The 20,759-nt window shown below is 40.6% G+C and overlaps 1 protein-coding gene across 1 annotated transcript in view; it reads right to left on the bottom strand.

Moving 5' to 3' along the window:
• Positions 1–19,984, bottom strand: part of LOC139698155 (paired box protein Pax-6-like) — a 276,580-nt gene extending 256,596 nt beyond the window's left edge. The window contains exon 1 of the mRNA XM_071597078.1: positions 19,774–19,984. Coding sequence (XP_071453179.1) covers positions 19,774–19,984 — 211 coding nt within the window. The remainder of the gene's footprint in view (positions 1–19,773) is intronic.
• Between the last annotated feature and the right edge of the window lie 775 nt (positions 19,985–20,759).

Raw genomic sequence — 20,759 nt, 5'->3', positions numbered from 1 at the left:
CGCATGTTAACTGGTTTGTTTCCCATTGGGAAGGCTTGCAATCACACCGGTGCGGCGGAGTCAAAGATTTCCTTCCAGTATTATTTTCACTGTTTATAAATGATCCTCAAAAATAAGGTCCATCAGCGAAAATAAGAGATCATCGCGTCGTCTAAACGGCGATATTTTTCAAATTTATTGTCACATATCAAGTTACTTTAAATAATTGTAGAATGGACATCGTTAAATCAGGCAAAATAAAATTAGTAAAACTAAAGTGGTAATATTCGATCACAATATACTTGCTTTAAAATTTTATTTGCATTCAACTCTAAAGTTACGGAAAGAGATATTTCTATTCATTTCGAATAAATGGCCAAATTAATTAAAAATAGCAATTTTCCACAAAAATAAAATAAAATTTAATGCGAGGTAAAATTTAATGTAAGCATTAAATTTTATTTTATTTTTGTGGAAAATTGCTGTTTTTAATTAATCATGATATTCCACCATATCACGCCTGAAACGTCTCTTTTTTAAATGGCCAAATGTCTCGGGGTATCTATTAAACGATACGAATCTAAATTGGGCAAGTAATGCTAAACCAGAGACATTTTTCTTTTTTAAATTCACTAAATCTTGAAGGTAAGAAAAAATTTAGCACCGAAAACAGGATCAATCTTCATTAATATCCTTGGACTTCTCCATTTCGATTACTGCTGTCTAGTGTTTACTAACATCAAAGAAAAAGACAACACCATAATGCATCTTGGAATTAATGCAGTAATTAGATTCAACTATGACCTTCCCAAATGGGGCATTATCAGTGAATTTCATACAAAACTGAAGTAAGCTAATGTCAATCGGCGCCGCTAATAATTCTTCGTGGTTTTAACTTTTGCCATCACATTAAAAAATTGGGTAACATTTAAAAGGAAATCGCATCATTAAAAGCAGATACATAGAGCTTACATGTCAATTGATACGATTAGCATTAAGGAGTGTTAAATACATGTTTCTATTCTATATATATGTAAGCTCACATTATATAATTTTTAATGATACGCTTGTGTGCAATATTGATATACTTTAGAGTATAGCATATATTTTTTTCTTGAAGCCATTGATTTAAACACCTTGAATTCATGCTTTATATTTGTTGATTGTGTATGTTTGATTTTTCTAATTTTTTACTTGCTTGCGCCTACGATACCTATGCCCTAAAATATTGCAAATAAATTATCTCGTCAGCCTCGTAGACCGGTAGGAAGAAAGCTACCTCGGAAGGAACGAATTCCCTTAATATATTTAAATTACTATCTACAAATTTATTTTATAATTACAAAATATCTTGTAAAACAAAATACAGAATCCATCAGTATTCTAGTATCGGCGTGGATAATACTTAGCATGCGTAATGCATCGTAAAATATAGTATTTTTATCTTTAATTGGCGTTATGAATTTTTTTAACCAGTTAATTATTTTAAATTTTGATGAAAATGTTACCAAAAATTTCACTGAAGACTTTTCTGGAATAATAATATTTCTTACTGTCGCTTGTGGATACTTTCCTATATCTACCAATGCATTTAATTCCTTTCCCAATTTTACAGAATCCGATAGGAGTTAGGGACTAGAAAGGTTTATGAGTAAAAAAAGCACGTATTTTGGATGGCCCCAAGGTTGCATAGTAAACTGTACTACACATTAACTGTTTTGCCAATGCAATTGATGACAAAAACCTCGGCAGATTTGTGGTATCATCAATGAATGCGTTAATTTGGGCTCTAGAACCCAAAACGCAAAGTGGCAAAGCCCTCTCAAATCGAGGATATGATTTTGCTCTGGCGTGCTAATTTTCCAGAGCTGATTTCATGGCTGAGATTGGTCCTCGCCCGCCATTTCATCGTCAACTACAACATTCCCCGCCTCCCATTGAAAAATGAAGCGTGTATGTCCATATTAAAAGTGTTTGTAATTTCGATTTGGACATCAAACAATTCCACGAAGTGAAGCCTGACAGTGCATGTGGATTTATGTATATGTATGCATACATAATTCTGTTGTATATATTTTTAAATATCGTACACATTTTAAAATTTTCAAACTTATGGCGGTGATAACGGTGAAAACGTTTACAGATTTGCAACAAGATGACAAGAGTCGCTCAGCATTTGATATTGAAGGAAGTCCTAAGGTTTGCAGACATCACCAAAGTAAACGAACGTAGAATTGAGTTTTGACCAAGAGCCTAATTGTATTCTTTCATTTTCAACAGACTCGTAGCCAAACTTAAAGATCAACGAGTGAAATCAAAATGTTCAAGTGTCTTCTGAATCGCCCGTTAGCAAAAACTCCGTTATATCCCCCAGCTAGAGATCAATAGAAGATCCGCTATTGGATGGAGAAACCTGTCATCGACGCGTCATGTGGACAAATGGACATATATGTATAAATCTAAGAAATCGAACCCCGAGTTAAGGCATTACAATTAAGAAGTTTCGTATTATCCGATGAAATCCTAAACTGACGTCACGGGGTGGTCAAGGATGCCAATGGTGTAAATAGGAATACACATATCATCATCCTTGTGTTTTCGCCAAAATCAACTAAACTCACACAGCCTATTTCCCGGATTTACGATCCGAGAGATCAAGCGAGGAATACTGGAAGGTTGATAGGCGATGAGATATCCCAAAAGTTAAGGGTTCAGATGTACTTTACGGGGGGAGAACGATGCTTTGCAGCTTTGACGCATTTCAAAATCGTAGGACATCGATGTGGTACCCTACATGCCAACAGTAGGGTGTGTGGCATGGGGTGGTTACCCACCTGGCATGTCACATAAAAGAATTAAGTCTTAGTATATTGCTGCCCCTTCAGCTGCTCCAGTATTTTCTCATGAGACAGGAATTCTTTCCGATGCATTTCAATGGCACACAGGGGATTAATGCTGTTATTAAGCCCTGATATGGCCGTAAGTTTTATAAAATTAATGTTAGATAAACCCAACAAAAAGAGATCTCAAATGGATAAAAGAAACGATATTATAAAATATGGAAGAATCAAATGTAGAGACATATACATGCATTCCCATACATCAAACTTCTGTAGCACTCCATTTTCCAAAGGGAGAGCCAAATGAAAGCCTTGAAAATTATACATTTAAAACTTCGTAATTTCTTGAATACAAAATATTCTTGGTTATATTATTTTCAAATGCACTCTCCTTTGAGTACAATATACATATTCCAGGATTTTGTAAGTTCACAATTACTCAAGAAATAACATGGCTTTAACTGCTACTCGGGCAAGTGGGGGTCAACACTCTATTATGTGGCTGACCTGGTCAAGGAGAGTAATGCCCAGTTCCTCAACAGCATTACTTCTCTTAGGGGGGAAATGCTGTTTGGGAACTGCCAGTTCACGTGTAAACTTGTTGGAGGTACAGAGATGGATCACCAATTTTTCATTAATTGATGAATTTCAATGTTTCTCCCCTTATCAACTCAACAAACAAATGAGAGTGTGTTGTTCCTCTGTGATGCATGTTGCGAATGCAGCTGCCATGTTTACACTATTGCTGCGCCATATTGCTTCTATCTCGCAAGTGGGGTGGCCGAAGTGCTCGAGGGTGAAGGGGGTGGTGCTGTGAGGGAGGAGAGAGCAGGGGGGAGCGAAGAGAGATGCTATGAAGGGGCGTTCGTGTAAAGAGGATGCCGGAGGGCACGAGCAAGGAAAAGATGTAAGAGGGAAAGGCCTTGCGACGCGATCATTTGGAAGACCACGACCATCCCCGTGTCCAGATTCGGATGTGCAGAGGGGCTACCCCTGGGGGTAGCAGCGTCGGGTAAGGGGGTGCAAGCGTGGGCAGCGGATGCCTCTCCTGCCGAGCGAACTAGCGAAAACCTCGCTGCCTACCCCTCCCGGAGGAGGGCGAGCCGTTTCTCAGCCGCTCTCGCAGCCTCACCACGGCGAGACTTGCAACCGCCTCCGGTCTCCAGTCTAGTCAATGGAAGCGGGGCGCCTTCCAGCGGACCCCTGGAGCCTAGTAGGGACGTCTGTATTTCAACCTGTGAAAAATCTCCCTTTTCCAAATTTCAACCTCACATAGTACACCTCACATCTAATGAAAACATTTCTATTATGTGACAGAACACTTTCATTTCCATTGAAATAGCACAGAATTTTAGATAAAAAATGAATTCAACGTAATAAGAGTATAGCTTAACTTGATATTTCATCAAAGAGCATGAAAACTGAGAGGTTGAGCTTCTTTAGCTTCGCTTTCTTCATAATTTCTTTGTTCTAGAACACTCTAATATGAAAGTTCATAATGTTCGTGCGAGTGAAGTCAGAAATTATTTTACATTTATGGAGTACGGTGGAAGCAGAGAGAAAATTAGCTGAAGTATTTTTCTACATGAGATGTTGATCATTAAAAAGCATTTTTGTCATCGTATTGGCAATAGTGATTATTTTAAGCCAACAAGGGCTCAGTTCTTTTGCCTAAGTGTCACATTTTGTTTAGTTATAACTTGATGGGAAAATGTCGCAATAGAAAAAAATAAGCAGTTTCCTAAGGCGTTTCGTGACCAAGTCCACCTTAAATCCATAATCGCCGATCCGATATCTATTGATTACACCATATTTCGGCGCAAGTTCGTACTAGCCTGCGAGTGGGGTCACACGTCAAGCGGCGGCCGACCCCGAGCGGAGTCTCGGCTCTCCCGCAGGCGAGGCGACGGGCCCCGGCCGCGGAAAAGCGAGGCGGTGCGGGGTGAGGGCCGATTCGGAGGGAGAGGAAGAAACACGAGCGCCGGTTCAAGTGGAGCAATGCTTCAATTCTGGGCCGATCATGACATTTACATCCGAATCCGCTCACTCTCATTTCCTCCCTCTGGCACCATATGGTTCAGCCGTCAAGCACTGGGAATTACCTTTCATGTAGATTTACTTTGGGAAATTTTTATTTCATTAATGCGCGAATGTATTATTTTTTTGTCATTTCAGTGCGTTCGTTCCTCTGCTTACGCTGTTTTTTACGAGGTCTCCAAAATACAAAAAAACATGTAAGGAGATATTGGGAATTGCTTGAAGTACGAGGGTCATCCGGAAAGTAGTACCCGTTCGTGAAATAAAGACACAAAAGTAAATATTAACAAACATAAAAAATTTTATTTGAAAGAGGATACTTTAAACTACTTCTCAACATAATCTCCAAGCAAATTAAGGCATTTGTCATAACGTGTGACAAGTTTCTGTATTCCTGCTGCATAGTCCTTCGCCGCCAGCTCATTGAGATACGCGAGGGACCCATCTTGCACAAATTTTTGCATAATGCAGATGGTGTTTAACAATTTCATGAACAATTGTTCGAGAAACATTGGGAAAATGCTCACAGATGTCATCAATTGTGACGCGCCGATCGTTCCTCACGAATTCGTCAACTGAGCTCACCAGTTGGTCTGTAATGACAGACGGTCTCTCCGAACGCTCATCGTCGTGTGTGTTCCCCCTCCCCATGTTGAAGTTGCGACACCACCGCCGAACAGACGACTCGTCCATTACATTGTCTCCATACACCTCCTTTAATTGGCGATGAATATCACATGGGCGAACGTTTCTTGCATTGAGGAATTTAATCACTGCCCTCACTTCACAACTGGCGGCGTTCTCAATTTTTTTAAACATTGTAAACAATCACAGAAACAACACAGGCAATGCTAGCGTCACGCAACTTGGCTCAGAGAAGGCAGACAAGCCACTGAAGCTATCTGACCTCGTCCAGCGGCTACTCGCGTCGTCAGCACTTCATGCGGCACGAACGGGTACTACTTTCCGGATGACCCTCGTATTACAGCAAGTGCAACCTGGCCAATGATGCATATGTATCTATAGTTCCATGCACACGTTGAAAAACCAAATTCATGGATGAATCTTACCTTCTCCGTTTAATATCTGAAATTATCAATTAGAAGTTCAAAAAGAGAGCAACTGAGTCCAAATTTGTCATTACCTGGCCGGGTTTTTTTTTCAAATTTCCTTTGCAATGCATCGGTTTTATTATTAGATCAATTAATATACCATGGGACCTGCATTGGTAGGTAGGGACAGAATATTAATTGACTTGAAGAGATATGGCAGAATATACGAGGATGGACGAGCTGAAAATCAGTTAAATATTTCCATTTGTTTTCCTAGTTCCAGTTCATGGCTCCAGTTTCACTTTCTCGTGGTCAAAACCAGATCAACTTTCAGTATTTCAGCAATACACAAACACACACACACTTTATCTTATTACGTGGAGCGAGTGCTTCCGCAGATCTTGCGCTCCGCAACAGTCCACGCAAAGTGCACCTTCGTCGCCGAGACCGTGGTTCGGAGGAAGAGGATGGAAGTGGAAGAAAGACGAATTCGAGAAAAAAAGACTGCTATGCGAAAAGTAGATGGGTCGAGCGTTAATGGAACTTCCTCCGGGGATGAGCTGACCGCTTCCGGTGCCGCCAGCACCCCCGCCCGTCCCACTCGCACGCACGCACGCACGCACGCACTCGGGCACGCACGCACACGGCCGAACGGAGACAAAGAGTCCTACAACCCAATATGCGAGATCCCCTCAACGATTGGGGCACCACCCAGGAGATGTCAGCCTCGTCGGCGCTCGTCTTCTTTTAATCCTTTAATCTGCGGAGATGTTCCGATTGTTTCCCTTAATTTATTGTTCCGGAAAAGAGGGGAAGCTTCGAAAGCTTCCGATTAATCTTTAGAGTATCGAAAAAAGAGGGAAAACTCCCAAACAACGAACGAGACGGCGGGCGGCGGCGGCCAATTACGCGGCGAAAAACAGCTCCACCCTCCCCCCCCCCTGTGCCACGCTCCGCAATCGCTCGCCCCTCCCGCACCGCAGCGGAGGAGACCACGACGGAGACCGACACCCCCCCCCCATTGCAACGCACCCCCTACCAGCGCCACACCACCCGCTCTCACCAGTGTTCCGCTTAAATCGCTTTATCGAAACATTTTCGGGAAACAGCTGTTCCCCTTCCCTCTACCTCCTCTCTTCCCCCCCCCCCTCCCTTGGGGCACAAAGTGTTCTTAGGCGGGCGATGCGGCTGTCGTATTTGGCTTATCTATCGGACACAGTATCGCCTTGTCGGGAAGTGCCGCGAGGGGGCGTGGGGTGAGGGCAGATAAGGATTCTTTCGTCCAGCAAGAAGGCGAGAAACATTCTCTCAATCAAAATCCGGATCGCGAATTTTTTTTTGACGGAGTAAAGGTCCTTAAAGATTCATTTTTAGTACATTCACCCGCGCCTTTTAAGACGCTCCCAGGCATTTCTTACCCACCTTCTTGGAACCCTGGGGCTAGTCTCGCAACATAACTGCGACAGTTCGCCGTCTTTCTTTTGCGTAACAAGATCACATGACGTCCTTACACATCAAATCACTTGTATTTCACGAAAGTCAAATAAATATGCTCAAGGACTTCACATCTACTCAGCGAAAACTATCTTTCACGGTAACGCATTTTAAAATCGTGATGATGGTGAAAACGATGAAGCTCGACAAATCTCACCAGTCAGGATTCATTGAGAATAATTTAAGAACATATCCCCAATGAGGCATTTACCATACAAATTCAAAAATTTTGTTTAAAAAAGTCAAAGCTGAAACCATTTTTTTGTGAAAAAATAATCACCAAAAATTATAAATGAAATTCATTATCAGAAACCATAAAAGAATGATAACTTACTTTCAGATGCCAGTTTCCTACCCTTGAAATGAATTTTATATCCTTAAATTATAATGTTAGATACTAACTTTTAAAGATATATGCCTGGGTAACTTTCACTGCTTTAGCGCAATCTATTCTAAAGAAACTTACCATAGCGTGATCGTATTAAAGAAGCACAAGCATTGTTGTGATTAAACAGTTTATTACAGAGAGCTCTCTTAAACGACTTCTTTATCTCCAACGAACAGAAATGTGTGCACTACACCTCTATAGGTTTTGATACTATATGAAACATACACGATTGCCCTCCCTTGAGTAAAATCTTGGTGAAAGACGTCTCACCAAATTGGCGGAAGAAAGAAGGAGAATTGATCCCCAGAGTGACAGCTTAGTTATACTTTACTATCCGACCGATTGCTTTACCCAGTGAAGTTACGGAAGAGTTCTCTCACGCAGTAAATTACTCAGGGCTTTCAAAGAACCAGATGTTGTGACAAATTGCCATGTATAGAAGGCCAAAATTGATAGCAGTCGTGTTTGCTTAGCAAGAGTCAATGAAGTTAGACCCAACGTCATACACCAAAGGGACTTTTTCCTTAGACAAATTCAAAGACCTCGCGGGAAATTTCGCGTCAGCCACGGAACCCGTTGATGTGCACCGAAATGCAGAAATTTCACCGCGTAAAAATCATTCGTCTTGACCGAGGCTGGGACCGGGATCCCCTTACTCTGGGACTTAACGATCAGTTAACATCATGAGGCATGAGATTGGGAAAGGCTACGTCAAACATGAGAAAATACTTTATTCCAATTGCGTTAGCAAATAACCATAGTACTATAAATCAAACATACTTCTATGAGGAGATATACTTTCCACATTAAATTATTCTGAGTATTATTAAGACAAGAGCTGTATCCTTATTCTATACAGTGGTGCGTATTGCCTTATTATTTTGTAGGTGGTATTGCCTGTGGACTGGAGCGGATGGAGAATGATGGGTCTGCCACTTGAAAGGAAGCTTGATCGTGATGGAACCATACATGTAACAATCTTCTAACTATTCCTCTCTCCTCTCAAAAGCTGGCTAACGCCCATCAAAAGTTTAAATATTGATATAATTATTATTTTAAAATTGTCTCTGCCATCAATATAGCCACCAAAACTGACAACTTAGCATAAGAGGTTATCATTTTTTCACCCAGCACAGTTAACGCAATTTAATATATTATAACTGTGAAATTGCTATCAATTTAGGTTTGTGGTATAAAAATAAAATCAAATGATTACTTAAATCAAAATATCCGTGAGGGAAATATTTCCATTGCCACGTTTGATTTATTAGAAATTTCATAAATGCTTACTTCTTGAGCATGGAATTTATGCAACCAATATTTTATGATTAAATTATAAATACTTAGGTGGAATGATAACCCATAACAAGACGCATATAAAAATCGTAAAAATCATTCGCCTTGACCGAGATTGGAACCGTGATCGCCTTATCGTGGGACTACACTATTTGTTAGCACCGTGAGCTATGAGACAGGGAAAGGCTTGCCACCAGTTTTCTACGCCATCACTAATTGGACTTCGGAATATTGTGCAGGGTAAGAGCTTGATTGGGGTCAAGAAAATTCATCGCATCAATAAAAATATGATATTTTTATCTTGAAACGACGGTTGAACCTTCATCAGTTGACGCAAAAGGGCACTTATAACTTTTCAACATGAAACAATGAAGTGGAAAACACAAAATGGGATTTTAAAAAACAAGTGAGTTAGAATGGAGCATTTTTTTAAATTCTTTGGGAATTTATATCATATGACAGTCTCATTATAGTATTTTTTGTTCTTTGCAACACCTGTTTGTAAAGGCAAAATAAATGGCAACTTATCATTTTTAGCATTTATTCAAAATGATGAATTACCTACATTTCCTCGAATTGACTAAATGTTCGCATGCTGATTAAAATATGCGAAGAATTGGATGAAAGCCCGAGCCTTAGATGAAAGTCCAAGATGCTCATGATGAGGAAATATAAAGTAAAAATTCAAAATGCGGTTTAGTCAAGTTCCATTTATTTTAACAATTTATGAATCATACATAAGCAAAGTAAATTTCGCCTTCTTGCTTGTTATGTTCTGGCTTGCGCTTTGTTGGATGGCTTTCGCGCTGCATCTTGGGGTGCAGTTGCTTGTTGATTTATGGTATATGTGTTTGCATGAGTGTTGGATGAAGGGATTTTTGCATGAGTGCATACGCTGCTGTGGGTGTAGATTTTCATGTTATTGATTTTGCATGTGGTATTGTTCCTATTTACGGGTCGTGACCTGACACCCACCGCCACACGCCCTTGTGGCGGCTTTGTGGGTATTATGTAGATGTAGAAGATAAAACCATAAATATTTGAGACGACACACATAGAAGTAAGGAAGCTACATGAAATAATTTCCCGTGAGATGCGACCAAAGCTATGGTGGACTTTGGCCAGATGGTCAGGAACACGAAAGAACGGAATTCTTCATGACTTGGAGTATCTACATGGTGCCCTGTAAGGCACCACTAGGGTATGTGACAGGAGGTGATAACACAACAGGAATGCTCTCATAAAGTGGAAGAGTATTGAGGGGTAGATTAATAGGTGACGTGCAAAATCAGAATCATACACATGAGGTATAATGTTAGACGTTATTAATTTGTATGAAGTGTAAAAGGCGAAATGAGATCATTCCAAAAGGAGGACCAAGAGAAAAAATGGCAAAGCCAAATAAAGATGTAAGCATGAAAGAGGATTTGTTTGGATGCGTCCAGTTAGCACGGAAAATGGACCTACGAGAATGGTCTTAAATATGTTAAAATATAATATGTAATGATGCAGAGGTGGTTCTCCGGTTAGACTGAGTGAGAGACATTTTTGGCTCAACGTTTGTCTCCCATTGCCGGGAGCGTCTTCAGGAGCGAAGTCGAAGACGCTCCCTGCAACGGGAGAGAAACGCTAAGCCAAAAATGTCTGTCACGCAGTCTAACCCGAGAACCACCTCTGCATCTCCCAACAGCTGCGAAAGCCTCCGATCTACGAATATGTAATGATATTTGCTGTAAGACTGAAAATCTAGATAGTTAGAAGCCTACGTAATGTGAAGAGAGGACGATTATTTAGGAGTGTAATTAATTTTAGGTATCCATGCCTATAATAGGGTCGCTCATTCCGGCAAACACTGAAGTGATTTGCTGTCTTGTTGGTTATTAAAGTAATATAGATATAACATGTTGAGGAAATATCTGGAGCTTTCACCCCCTATGAGCAGGGTCCGATACAGACAATACTTCATCCAATGCAATACGTGAACATCAAAATATACATATCTTTGGATCAGATGATTTGGCAATGTTGGTTACGGACAATAAATGTCAAAAATAAGTGAATTAGATGATAACACATAGGAAGAGTGTGCACTTATGTGAATTAAATAATAAGTAAAGGAGAAGAAGTCCTTGTGAAAGCAATCATATAGGAATCTACTAGTTCATGAGATGAACACGGAAATACTTCAGTAAGATTGCAGTTATTTGCGTACATGGAATTTGAGCCAAGTGGAAATATCCTTAAAAATTGCTTTTGCTCTCTTAGTAACAATGGAAACCAACCATGAGTCTTACACCTCCAGCTTTAACAAAGAGATATATTTGAATTGTTAATAACTTTGATCTCTTCTTCGACGCTACAACAATATTTATCTTCTTTCATTTATGAAATACCGTTGTTAACAAATTGAAAACCAATAATTTATAAAATGAATAGAGAGTATCCGATCGCAAATAACCAAATTCATAATTATGCATCCTGAAACTGAGTGAAAAATATTTGTAGTCATACATTTCCCTTTATAACCTAGGTCAATCAAGAAATCCAAACTTTGAAAGAAAGAATAAAGAGAGTGTTTTGACCCAGGGCGACTCTCAACCAAGCAATCCGTAAAACATAATTTAAAAAAATTTAAATCAGGTTCATCCGCAAAAGGCAGAAGAGTGTTGCAACGGAATGCATAATAAAACACCTATTTTATTTAGATAAAATAATGTTACCAAAGAGGTTATGCACCACAGGCAGTGCAAATGCAAACATGCAGACTAAAGAAATTAACGGTGTAAGGGAGAATTCGTAATGATAATTAGTCAATTAAAATTGCTCAGGGAGCCGCGTAGATTTTGATTGCTATTCAGCTCAAAGGGTTCGATGCTATAGATGAATTTCCTCTTCAATGCGTCGAAGATTGTACAGCAAACTCGATGCTCAACCCACATTCATAGTTATTTCCTAAATTAATTGTTGCATTGAATGCAATCAATACAGAATAAACGGTCGAAAAATGAATTACCCGTATTAATAAGCTTCCTGAGTCCCCCAGAGTACGCAATACACGGTTAACTCTCGATTACCCTGTCGCTGATAAATGCAAGATGAAACACGGATAATCAAAAACACAAGTTTCCCCGAAATATGAAGGAAACGTGGTCGTGATGTAAACAGATTCAATTCACATGAATCGATATAGTTTTTTAAAACAAGTGACTACGATTAGAAAACGTATTTTCTCAAACTCAAACACTACTTTTTATTACTTGCCATTAATTCGATTATTTGGCAATGTACTCATGTTTGCTTTGTCAAACCATATTTATGAGGGTATGTATAAGTATATAATAAACGATAGATGGCATTGCCATAAACCTAAAAAAATCATGTAGACATGAAAAAGATTGATGAAGGGCGAATATTGGCAAAAGATCGCTAATTACGGATTCACATCCGTAATATGACACCGGCTAAAATAATGCAGTGCAGATAGATAATGACTTCTTTGTTGCATGCTGAACTCATTTGGTCACCTCAAAGGAGAAAATGGGATTCTCAGAGTTAGAGGAACAATAGGTTCGGGCAGTGAGAGAATGTTTACATTAAAACCTTAAACACTATTAATAACTTTTGACTTTGAGATCTAAATTTAAGATATTTATGAAAACAAGGAAACTCAAACATATTTTTTTCAAATATTATATTGAAGTCCCAAATCATTTAATTATCTTTACTGCTGTAACTTTATCAAAAACATTGCGGTGCTGGGAAGAGAGGAAAGCATGGACCACAAGGATAATTCGCAAAACGGATTATCCGCATACGAATAATCGATACTTAATATAGATTTATATATATATATATATATATATATATATATATATATAGATTTATATTGATAAGCGTCATTAATTCATTAAAAAGGTCACCTATATCAACTCCGTGGACTCCTGGCGCGGATTATCGCCTCCGTGAGACCACGCCTTACGCCCAAGTGGAAAGACGCGGGTGCACGGATGGGAAGATGGTGGATTCGGGAGACGGGACGAGGGAATGGCATTGTCCCCTTTGGGACGCCAGGGGTCGCGCGGGGCGAGGGCGGTGGGAAGCCCTCCCGCCCGCCTCCGCCCTCCCCTCTGGGTCGCTGAGACTCTAGCTGGACTGTCATTCGTATCAGATTCAAGAAGTCCACATGCAGGAGCTAGTCTTTTATGCCTTTCGATGAATGTACGGCTCCACTGTTAAAAACCTTGCCTACGTAAGAAGGGACGCGGGAATGTGAAATTAGGTAAGAGATGTGTTTTCGCAATTATTATGCTCAAATGTATTTATGAGCCATCGCAGTAAAATGTGCCTATATTTAGGATTTTGAGCGTGTCGTGAGAATAACAGTTTGTCTTGGGAAAATCTGTGGCAAGAAGGAAGGAAGTATGACGGAATAATCGGAGAGAGTCCTTTCAGAGACGAAGGTGACTTATCAAAAGCAAAGGGAAACTCGAGAGCTCAATCACACCAGTGATTCATCGACAGAATCACAACCTAACACATCGTTCAGATTTCACCGCCAGGATAAAATAAGATAACTGCACCCCACTTCAGTATTAATAATCTAAATGACACGGTGATCGAGCAGCATACATACGTATATTCGTAGGGCTATTCTGACGAATGGATAACGGTAGTTCAACTCGGATTACAACGCTCCATTTTCCCGCATATTCACAATAAACACGTTGCTTGCCATTTGCCATTTTAACTTGCACAAAATTTTCAAATCACTCCAAAGACATATTAATACACAGCGTCCTAAAACCTCCAGCCGTGCTCCTGTCAATGGCTCCCATCATACGATGTAGCTGTACCAGTTTATGTAATTTTTGGGTGAGATCATCATTTAATTTATAGGTCCTCTTTGACAGTTGATAGTATCTTCGCCATTTAAAATTACACATAGGCTTTGTAATAGCTGCAATCTTGCCACAATTCTCATTGTGTTCATTTATTAATTACATCAACACTTAGTATCTCGTCACATACCCTATGCATTGGCAAATTATACATTACTATACATGGTACCCTATAGGCAACCGCTAAGGGTGTGGGGCAGGGGGTGATTACGAACCAGACTACTTTTTGCTTACTGGGTGTCATGCATTAAAACAGAAAGAGGAATTCATATGCACTTCATAAGTGCTCTCTCTATAACAAGTCTCAATATTCAGCTCGCAGCTAAGGGCATCACTTCCCCGGCAGGCGCCGGCGCCAAGGGTGTATCACCAGAAACAAATTCCCGGACCTAATGGCGTCGCCACCGAAAGTGATGTGGAAGGAGAGGTTGGTCGAGGGCTGAGTGCCGGCCCTCATTCTCCAGGGCCGGCCGGCTTCATCCGAGTGTTCCCCACCGCTCGGTCGGCAAACGAGCGGTGCGGCGCCCGAGTACCCCTGGCGGCCTGTGCTGTGCCGCCGTGTTTCCCACAACCCACCGGGAGAGAGAGCGTTTTAATGACCTCTCCGAGTGCAGGTGTTTACGGTGCACATGATTAGTTAGTTCCCTTGAAAACTCCACCCGATGTAGCTACTTCTAATCACGTGATAGAGTAAAAATCGACATGTGGAAAGCTGCTCCTTGAATGCAAAAATGTGCAGAATTCAAGTACTCATCAAATCAGCAAAATCATATTCATTGATTTCCGGATAAAGACACTGACAAAATGAAATGAATTGATGATATTTTCCAGGTGGTCACCCCCTGAGTCCAACTTGTGTTAAAAACATCCTGGAACTAGTCACTCGAAAGTAAAGGTGAAAATCCAAATGTTTTAAAAATACTATCGAGTGCAGTGAAAAACCTCCGGTCGTAATCTCTGTGAAATTTAGGCAAGTAACAAGTTTATTCTGATAGTTTTCGCAGTTCGGGTTATATTTATATTGTTATCGTCGATTATTTCCGTTATCAGAGACCTCTATTTAAAACAATCTATAACGAACTTGAATGGACTAAAGGCAGGAAAAATAACCCTACCATATTTCAAATATATAGTGGCGACAATGCAACAATTTCAGAGAGTAAAAGTAATTCGGTTTGACCGGGATTCGAACCCGGATCCCTCGATGCCAGGTCAAGGTAAATGCTTTTTAAACTCTGAAATTGTTGTATTGTAGGGCGCATTCTCTCTCCCTCTCTTAAAAGACTCTTTTAAAAGTTAAAGTCGCGGCATCGCCCATAGTTTCTTGGAACATGGTGGTGACTTTCATATTTATGCGAAGCAAACTGATATTCGTTAAAACTACACCGGATCAAGCTGGAATATAAATATTAAATGTGGGTATCGTTTTAAATGTATTCAAAAATGTCAATATAAATTCAATTAGAATCTCACGTACAGGTTTACATAGCGCCTCTGAGGCTGCAAATACATTTATACAATGAGCCATCACGCGGGTATGGGGCAGGGAACATGAATCTTATATTTTTGCAAATGTGGCTTAAATTTGAAGCGTGTATAAGTCTGTAAGGCAGCCTTCCCAGAGCCCTCCTGTGCGCGTGTGATCTGTGCGAGTGAAGAAAAGAGTATTTGAAGACATAGGATCTGAATGACTTAGGCATTATTTTATCTGGATTTATATTGTGAGACTCACTTAGGATTCTCTCTCCGGAGTCATTGAGTGATCTTCTAAGATCTACTTTTTTCTAAGAGCCTAAGCCTCACTTTCTCTCCCAAACCATCGAAGGGATGTTTCATACCTTAGATTTGCTACGGACCACGCAAGTTCTTAACTTATTTTTCATTCTTCATTCCTAGCGATTTTTTAGCAATGCTGTGGGTGTTTTAAGCTTTATCTAATAACATAATTCACGCGTCTTCCTATGAGTCGTTACCCATATATTTAATATGTATTTAACTAAATTAAGGATGAAAGACGCATATAACAATTCCTCTCATTTGCTTTTTCATTGCAGACAGATTCTGATACCTACAAAGTATAAGAATTTCTGTGGTAATTACTTTCCGTTTCCTTGATAGACTAATTGATAATTACACACAATTTTTCATGTCAAGAGCTAAATTCTAAATTATCTAATACAGTCCATTGCCCCGCTTTGTTGTTTTATGTGATGCTGAAGCGTTCCATGAGACATTCCACTTATCCTAAGGATGGCTTGCATGGGCATTTCCCTAGAAATAGGGAATGAAATATGGAGTCCAATAGGCATTACTAGTTCCGAGTAATCCAATTAATTTCTGTTAGTATTAATAAATTTCATATTTTCCCTTGCTTTAGATCAATTACTAGCTTTTTTTTGTAATTTTACCCACAATATTTACACCAGTCAATTAAAGGGCAAATTGGTTGAATCCCCGAAGTTAGTCGATTGTTTAAAATCATTATCTGTCAGTGTTTTATGTGGCCAAGACATGCTTGACGTAGATGAACAACTATATGGTAATTAAGAACCAGTTACAACTATAAAAGTTGCACTGGAATCACGTATACGCAAAAGAGAAGCAACGTGTTCCAAAAATAATACTTCATCTACCCCTCCTACAACAACATTTGCATCCTCATTTCCTCACCAAAAATGTCACCGTACTTAATTACGGCCCGAACCTTGGTTTTTTTGGAGTTCAAAATTACATCGCAGCCTATTTTGGTAACTGAAATTTCAGTTCTGGCTGTAAGAATTACGGGAAATTACTCCTCTTCTCTCACCAACGATATCCCCTCGCATGGCTCACATCAAGTAAGTAACATACGTATGTTCAAATACCATAAAAACAAGTAAACGCAGCCTTATATCTCATGCCATTATCCTATTACTATGTACAAAATACTGAGAAATGAGAATGTGTGGCGACATTTTTCTGTTGATGAATTCGTCAAAACCCTATCCAATGAAATGCAAAATAAAAATGGCATCCAAAATAAAGGGCATTCCAATAACACCATGTGCGTATCTCGAAATGGTATGAAATCGAAGTTGGCTTCTTTGAAAATCCGGGGAAAAACTTAAGTATTACATGATATATTATTATAAATGCCAATAATAATAACCCCAGCTTCCAACGGTTTGCAAAATATGTCCTTCTAGTTAGCGGTATCATTCTATACCTATTTTCTCCGTATATTAGAGAAAGCCCTGCGAAAAATGAGAAATACTTAGTTAATGGTATGTAATCAATAGGTCGAAGTAATGATATAGAGCATTTAATATAGAGTTCAGAAAATATTTTGAATGAACAATTATTTAACAATTCATAGTGAAATATGTGGCAACATTTTGGGTACTAGAATGTACAGCAAATTTGATAGAGACATTTAAAATACCTCTGAATGAAATCACTATGCAACCTATCCATATGAGGTTTCATTTCGATTGTAGCTAGAATTGGTTAATATCTCATCCTCAAAGAAAATCACGACAAGAAGGCATTACTTCACCAAACAATCAAGGGAATACTTATTTGTACATTTAGTTCTAATTTTTGTTAATTTTCATTGCATTATTAACTAACATTACTCCCGTAAGACTCCTGTATTATTCGAAACAGTTTATAAGAAATTGAATGATTAAAATATTCCCGCAAGCCTATCAATTTTTAATAAAAATAAGCATCTCCGAATATTGATCATCATCATCAAAGAATATTCCTAAGTAAAAGTAAATGTATTTCTATCAATGGAAGTCGCTAGGGTAAGTTGACATGAATTTGAATCCCCTGTGTAATTTTTGACCACAGGTAATCATTGTAAGTCTTTGATTTTGAGGAAGAATAATTACGTAAAAATCATGAGATGTGATAGGTACCCCTATTCTTAAAACCTCTTCAGAATTAAATTGGTGCCGGAGGGGCATGATCATTAGGAATGGTTACTCCTAAGTAGTATATGTCAGCGGAAATACATTTACCTATAACCATGTCACATGCTTTTGAGGTTTACATATTAAAGCAATAAATTCAGCGATTTGCACTTAGGTGCAGAAAAAAGGGGGTATGATTTTAAATTGCATTCTCTCAGGGTTCAATGGTTTGCAGATACGTCCCGAGCTCTGCTGCGTGCGGTGCACCCTTGGCGTTTGCTTCATCGGCGAATGCCTGATCGCTTCACCAGCAGATCACTCCAGAATACCGGCAGCACCAGCGATCCTCAACAGCCAGGATATAAGCCCTCCCAACTCCCGCCATCCAAATATACCTCTTCATTGTTTAGACGACGGAGATAAGCTTTCAGCGGATTTGTTTAAAAATCATATGTACTTTTCACTGATAAAGAATTTCCTTTATGCGAAGTACAATATTTAACGTTGATTCTGTAATAATAATAATATTACATAAAGTTCTCAATAACCCTTTTAAATCGCTCTGGTTTCATTACATCTTTTATTTTACGTGTACGCATCTATCTTTTTTTGAATTTAAGATTAGTGAATGATTTCGGCGGAAACATCCCCTGTCGCAGAAACAAACAGTCACTTTACATGGGACCATCAGGGACATGTAAACTGAGAACTGCGATAAATTCAATTCTTCCATGCATGCGACACTACGGTTTGTGAATCTTCTCAATCCCTATTGCACAAAAATCAAAATAATTGCGTATTAGCAAAAACAGAGATATGAAGATAAAGGACGCGAGTTCTCATTCCAGGCAGCCCTGAACTGCGGGGATTGGGGACAGTGTTGTCCTTCCATCTAGCCCATAAAAATAAACAATAAATCCAATAATATATTCTTCATTATTGTCAAAATACTACTACTCAGTGTCAAGCAGGCGCAGAGGTAATCTTATCTTTTGGTTTCATCAATCTTTATCGCAATATAATTCCTGATTTGACCGTTGTTTGTGAATAAATATTGAGAAGTGAGAGCAAGAGGTTAACTAGTTGATAAGTTCATGGTCAAACATATGTCTCACAAACATATAATCAATGGATGATGTCTGCAATGTGATATCTGTGTCCGCATTTATCTCATGCATTCAGAACAGCCACGAGGGAATGTGTCCAGGGATTTATGGCGGCAAACAACAGGTATATAGTATGTCAGCATAAAATGAATAAGGCGATAAGATCGATATATAGCTAAAAGGTGCATGCTTCATTTAGTTTTTGATAGCACTCGTTGATGTACTGAATTACGGTACTTTCATGATCCCAAATCATCGAGAGAAGACTCGAGCGATGGAATCATTTTATTGAAATGATCGAATATGTCCATAGAACGTAGGTTACTAGTAATGTTCCCTTCCCACTAAAAAGAGTACACTTCTGTCCGGGCTGAAGAGCAAGACAGAATAGCAATACTTTCATTTTAACTTATTTTCTTCCATAAAGGTACTTCATTATTTTCTTCCCACAACCTCTTACTCGGAGTGGAACTTTCATGACCAAATTCAAACATATCGTTGACTCACTTCCTGCGCTGAATCCCAAAATAAGGCTCATTCGGAACCCCCATGATCCGACGAAATGACAGGAAAACACGCCGTTCTAAGGAGACAGGAGTCCCCAAGAGTGACCCACGCTTTCGAGTAATGCCCCCAATAAACTTTTAAGGGTATTAAAAAAAGTTAAATACTTCGCTCAACTTGGCAAATGTGAGAGAATACGGACAGCATTTACTAAAAATTAATGATTGATAAGAAAGAGTTGACAAGGAACGAGCCGGAAGGGGCGTCCCTGGTGGGTACTCACCGGTGGTGGTGCAGTGGATGGGCATGGGGAGCACGGAGTGGGGCGCCTGGCTCAAGTCCATGGTGGGCCTCAGGGGCGGCGAGTGGGCCGCCGCCGATCGGGGCGACGACGCTGCTGCGGACGAAGACGAGGGCCGGGGCGACGGGGGTCCGCCGCCGGCACTGCTGACGGGCGAAGGGGGACCGCCGCAGCACGGAAGGCCCGCCGGCATCCTACCGCCCCCGACGGGGCACTTTCCTCGCCCGGCCCGCCTCCGCCGGTCGTCCCGGGGGAAAAGAGCGGAAGGTCCCGAGGGGCGGGAACCAAATAAGGGCCCGCGCACTAAAAGTTCTCTCCGATGAGACAAACGATCGGTATCGTCTCAGTCGTGGACTTAGTTCCGCTCCGGAAAACGAGCACCCAACTCAAAAGAGCGCGTACAAATCACGGATGATTCTCGGCACAATCTTTCCGTCACGTAGTTCATTTGCAGCGGGAACTATCTTGAAAATACTGCGCGCCGGTCGACGAAGTCACTCATCACCAAGACACCCACTGCACACCAGGGCGATTGCAGTGCATTCGTAACTCGCGTGAACACGCGCCTATCCCCTCCCCCCAATTAACGGCTCGCCGTCGCTCAGGGATGGGTGCACACGCTTCCCGATGGTGCGAGTCACACACGAGTAGGAAGGAGACACGTAAAACGCGCTTCGTCGGTGGACGCGCGCGGCGGGAGAGTCGTCGGAAGGCGGTGATCGGCAGCGCCGTCGTCCGCCAGGCGCGTCGGCGAGTGTCCGGGTTGAAGGGCTTCGGGAGGTGCGCTCTCACACGGTCGGCGAGGCCAGGGCCCACTCTCTCAGGAAACAAGGAGGGCGCGGAGAGAGAGAGAGTGAAGGAGGGGGGAAGGGAGGGGGCGGGGGCGGTGGAGAGGGCGATCCGCCAACCCCTTGGCTCGATCCGAGGAGGGGGGAGGGGGAGTGGACTCACCACATCAATTAGTCGGA

The sequence above is a fragment of the Hetaerina americana genome, unplaced genomic scaffold, assembly GCF_022747635.1.
Source record: "Hetaerina americana unplaced genomic scaffold, ioHetAmer1.1.p SCAF_8, whole genome shotgun sequence".
NCBI classification, from domain to species: Eukaryota; Metazoa; Arthropoda; class Insecta; order Odonata; family Calopterygidae; genus Hetaerina; species Hetaerina americana.
The sequence above is the reverse complement of the archived record's forward strand: the minus strand, read 5'-3'. Positions and strand labels throughout refer to the sequence as shown.